At 36.7% G+C, this 4,839-nt stretch overlaps 1 protein-coding gene across 1 annotated transcript; it reads right to left on the minus strand.

The window, feature by feature from the left end:
* Positions 1 to 2,232: 2,232 nt before the first annotated feature.
* LOC112771125 (GTP-binding nuclear protein Ran-3) lies at positions 2,233 to 4,839 on the minus strand. The gene is made up of 8 exons (XM_025815754.3): positions 4,538 to 4,839; positions 4,345 to 4,414; positions 4,018 to 4,074; positions 3,811 to 3,928; positions 3,203 to 3,292; positions 2,921 to 3,100; positions 2,746 to 2,823; positions 2,233 to 2,538 (listed from the first exon to the last, which is right to left on the minus strand). Exons 1-8 carry the CDS (start codon positions 4,538 to 4,540, stop codon positions 2,469 to 2,471), a joined length of 666 nt encoding a protein of 221 aa, XP_025671539.1. The 5' UTR covers positions 4,541 to 4,839; the 3' UTR covers positions 2,233 to 2,468.

Here is a 4,839-nt window from a genome sequence, read left to right on the forward strand (position 1 = left end):
TGAGTTTCTGCAATGTTACTCTATAATTATGTCATAAAAAAAGTTTTCATTATATGTCAATAGGCCACTTTATATTATCATTCCTCTTTTTCTAGTTCTCTTTTCTATTGCCTTATTGTCCAAAACAAATCTTTGCCATTTTCTGTTCTGTTCCTTCTTTGAGTATTTTCAACCCCCACTTTCCACTCTCCACCCCAACCTTCAAAGGCAACAGCAAGTATTCTTCCTCTTTTGTACCTGACGCAGCACCCTTAATTGAATGATGTTTGATGCCACTGCTCTTGAATCCTCTCTGAATTGTGGGCCTACCTACCAAAATCTATGCTGCTCCCTGCCTGGCCATCCCATTCCATGCTAGGCTGACTTCCGAACACATCTCTTGTGATTCCTGTTGGATTTACCTCCATGATTGTAAGAAGCAAGGAAATAAAGGAAACTGTTTTTTAGTTGTTCTTGTATAAGTTTTTGAATTTATTGTTTACTTAAATTTAAGAGCGACTTGTCATAATTAAGATATCAATGATATCTACAACGGAAGATAAGAGGATATATACCTTCAACAGGAGCTCATGGGCCTTGCTTAGTTTACTGTAATTAGGAAGCCTACTATTTTATTTTGTTTGAAATTGATTTATCCTAGAATTGATGCATATTTTGCAAAATGGAGAAACGCTACTATTTGGAGAACTTAGATTGCCCAATTTAGACATATGACAACTTAGCTTTGAGTTTCAGTACAAAGTACTTTATAATGTGTTTTGACTTTTGACATATGACATACATTTGGTTTTCAATTTTTGAGAGTCATAATTTAGTGTGTATACGTTATAAAAGTGTGGGATATAAGAGCACAAATGCTTTATGAGTAACATAAGCAAAAGACCTCAAAAGGGTTTATTATTTAGATATGTCAATTTTTTTAGATGCAATTTAGTGCGTATACTTTTGGAAAGTTAGGACACAAGCGGATGTTCCACCAATTCTTAGTAGCATTATACCATTCTCAATGAAAAGGCTCCCTCGGTGTATAGAGTTGCCATTTAACATATTTTAATCTCCGAATTCATATTTTGTGCCCAGAGAGGGTGAAGGCATGTTATATAGGTGTCCTATTTGGTGGTATTCTTTGTTCTTTTAGTAGAGAATATGTACAAAAATAAATAAATAAATAAATAAAATCCAATACATTACCAGTATTGCACACAGCTTTGTGTTTGTATATTTCTGCTCGTGATTTATCAACACTTATTCTACTTTGTCAATTTGCTAACAAATGTAATACTTTGAGCTCTTCTAAACTGCAATTCTTCATGTCCAAGACCTGAAACATAAAACGAATCTAAAGGATTCCATTCATTGGTATAAATTTTATATATTTTTTTTATTGTTCACGGTATCTCCCAACCCGACAAGCCAAGACTAATCCGTTACGGATCTGAGCTCATTTAAGGGTTTGCCGTTAGCCAATGAATTGCTGCATGAATTGCTGCACGAACAGGGCCAGACTCGAACTCCCAACACTTACACATGCTTATGCAAACGAGCGAGCTGATCACTCGACCAATCCAAGTTGGTTTAAATTTTATACCTATTAATCAAACCAATATCCTATATTTTGTAACTTAGTCCAGACATTTAAAATGAACATTTTTTCGATCATTTTATTTAGCCAATACTCATTCCAAAATTCTTCTAGATATTCAATGTCGACCAATGAGAGAAGGTTGACAGTGGAGAGACAAAGAGGGAGAGTGACAGAGGGAGAAGGGAGGTGTTTCTGCCTCTGCTCCTCTTCCACGAGCCACCACCACCAATGCAAAAAGTGCAGAGAGCGGGGCGCCCAGGAGGAAAGGAATTAACGTGGGTTTGGCGGTTGGTATTATTACTACTGTTGCTTTTGATTGTATTGCCCCCCGCTGTCTCTGCCACTGCCAGGTTCTGCTATGTCCGCACTATGTCGCCATTGCCACTGCTAGGCGCTCTCATGTCTGTTGCTGCGAGAACCATGATACAGTAGTTGTCCGTGATGGCTTGAGGGAGGTGGCAAGGGCGTTTGTGGTACGGGTTTGGGCAGGCCCCTTTTTTTTTCCCTAAACTATCTTAACTGGAAAAATTTTAAAGGTTCAAATGGTGCGCTGGCTATGCAAGTGTTCATTTTTTCATTGATTTTCTGCAAATAGGTTTTTTGTACTCTTCTAGATAAGCCAAACCGGACATAAATTGAGACCAATCGACCCATAAGACAACTCATTTTATAATCATCTTCATCATATCTAGCAAGTAAAGGGATTTGGTTGACTGATAAGGGTGATTTTTGCAAGTTCAAGCCAAACACACCATAATCAATAAACTCTTACTTAAATACTCATCCTCAAAGGTCAATAATCCAACCCTCAAACAAATTGTAGCATACACAAAAACCAGCAACGCAGAAAAAAAAAGCGGCGATCCGGGGACTGTAAGGGATTTTACTCAAATGTGTCATCATCATCATCCGGAAGTGGCTGGTTAGCAGCTTGAACAAGCTCAGCTTCATGCCTGTAATACCCAACCAAAAACATATATCAATCACAGGAATTGAGACAAATTCATATGGGCTACATAAAGACTACTATGAAATAATCAAGGCTTTTAACTCATTTTGAGAAACTAAAAAGTGTTAATCCTACAACCATTATCCATATATATTTTTTTATGGTGAATTTTGTAAATATATCAGTAATATTATCATGACAGAAAGCTTACTGTTGCTGTGCGGCCAAATCGATTTGAACTTCTGGAGGAGCCAGTGCAGGTGATTCTACAAAGTGCAAGTTGGGATCACTGCAAAAATGACAGAAATAACAATATAAGTATAATAATATTAAAAGCTTGATAATTTATTATGCAGTAGAAAGTAGAAACCAGAGAAGGTACGTACCCTGCAAGCTTCCTGGCAAGGTAAAGGAAAGGCTTCTCGAAGTTATAGTTGCTCTTGGCTGATATTTCATAGTATTGCAAATTCTTCTTCCTGTGGAAGGTAACCTGTTTTGCCTTTACTTGCCTGTTCTTCACATCAACCTTGTTACCACAGAGAACAATTGGGATGTTTTCACAGACTCTGAAAATCAGATATGCAGAGAAAGCACCAGGTTAGGTACCCTGAGTAGGCATTAAATGATTAGAAATGAAACAGTAAAAGGGATTAACGGAGTTTATTTACCTGCAAAGATCACGGTGCCAGGTAGGGACATTTTTGTATGTCAACCGAGCAGTGACATCAAACATAATTATCGCACATTGCCCATGGATACTGAAACATTACATTACACACTACGTTAGACACACTCCAAAGGGAACAACCCAACACATAAACAGAAACAAATGTGAAATAATAGACTGGAAGAGGAAATACAAAAACTATACAAACATGTCAGTGGAAAAAGATTTAACATTTCAATACCGTTCCTAAAGGCTAAATTCCTATACAAATAAAATTAGCAACAATGTGTAACTTTGTGCAATCCCACGCATGGCGCGGGTGTGTATTCTAGTATTCCTTGAAATGTGGACATAAAAAGTTAAGTCGGAAGCATAACTGCTGCAATTGAAAGATACAAGCATGACCAAGAAATCAGTGAATGCTAAGTTTATCAATTATGACGAAGTAATTATGTTAGAACATAGAAGCTAAGCACTGTAACATGATCATATCAAGTAGTCACAGAAAATATAATTCAAAAGCACAGCCAAAAGCAATTTCAGAAACAACACAGTCAGGGAATGTTGATTAAACTTTCTCATACAATGATGTCGAAAGAAAGAACTTACTAATATCCATCTCTCAAACCACCAAACTTTTCTTGGCCAGCAGTATCCCAGCAATAGAAACGAATCTTCCCACAGTTTGTGAAAAAATCCAAAGGGTGGACCTCCACACCAATAGTTGCTGTTACAAATCAAAGAAACATAAATCCTACATATTAAATATATCCGTAAATTAAATCCTTATATTAAGTAAGATGCTAGTTAACTCACGTTCATATTTCTTCTCAAATTCACCAGTAAGATGTCTCTTCACAAATGTAGTCTTTCCTGGAAAATTAGAAATTCCAAATAAGTTAATATCAATCAAGCCAAAGCTCATAATCATCAATTAGGTATTATTCTATCTCCTAACAACGTTATTCAATTAAAAAACGCAAGAACAAGCGACGAATTTAAGCACCAGCCACAACCAACAATCCGTTCAGTTATACATTCATTTAAACATGCTAAACCTAGGCCTAAAATTTTAGGTCGGAAATGAAAATAAAAGAAAGAAGGAAAAACAGCGAAAACAAAAGATATTAATGAGAGTAAAACCTGTTCCACCATCGCCGACGATAACGAGCTTGAAGCTGGGGTAATCAACGGTTTGCTGATTCGGCAAAGCCTGCATTCAACAAAACACGGAAATGGTGAAAAAGAAGATCGAATTTAAATTTTCAACGATCGTAAACGAGAGAGAGAGAGAGAGAGAGAGAGAGAGAGAGAGAGAGAGAGAGAGAGAGAGTACCATGAGTACGTCGAGAAGAGGAAGATGGAAGTGTGTTTGTGTAGCGTCGAGAAACGGCAGAACCAAGTTTTGGAGAAGCGACGAGGGTTTATATATATCGGAGTTACAGGGTTTCAATTTCCCCTGCTCAGCGTCTACCTCACGCAGCTCTTTTTAAAAATTAATAAAATAAATTTATAAATTTATTTTGCTTATTCGAGTCTTTTTTTTTTATTATTTTAACTTTTAAATTTTCAAGTGTGTAAAAGACCAATTTGCGCTTGAAAAGTTTTCTTTGACAAGATAGCCCTTGATCAATGAAA

The sequence above is a fragment of the Arachis hypogaea genome, chromosome 18 (assembly GCF_003086295.3).
Source record: "Arachis hypogaea cultivar Tifrunner chromosome 18, arahy.Tifrunner.gnm2.J5K5, whole genome shotgun sequence".
Lineage (NCBI taxonomy): Eukaryota > Viridiplantae > Streptophyta > Magnoliopsida > Fabales > Fabaceae > Arachis > Arachis hypogaea.

Bases quoted from the DNA above. Each gene is read 5' to 3' on its own strand.
- LOC112771125 (XM_025815754.3), bottom strand. The intron at 3,929-4,017 runs GTGAGTTAACTA...GATTTGTAACAG, and splicing joins ATTTGAGAAGAAATATGAAC to CAACTATTGGTGTGGAGGTC. The intron at 3,293-3,810 runs GTAAGTTCTTTC...GTAATGTTTCAG, and splicing joins GGTTTGAGAGATGGATATTA to TATCCATGGGCAATGTGCGA.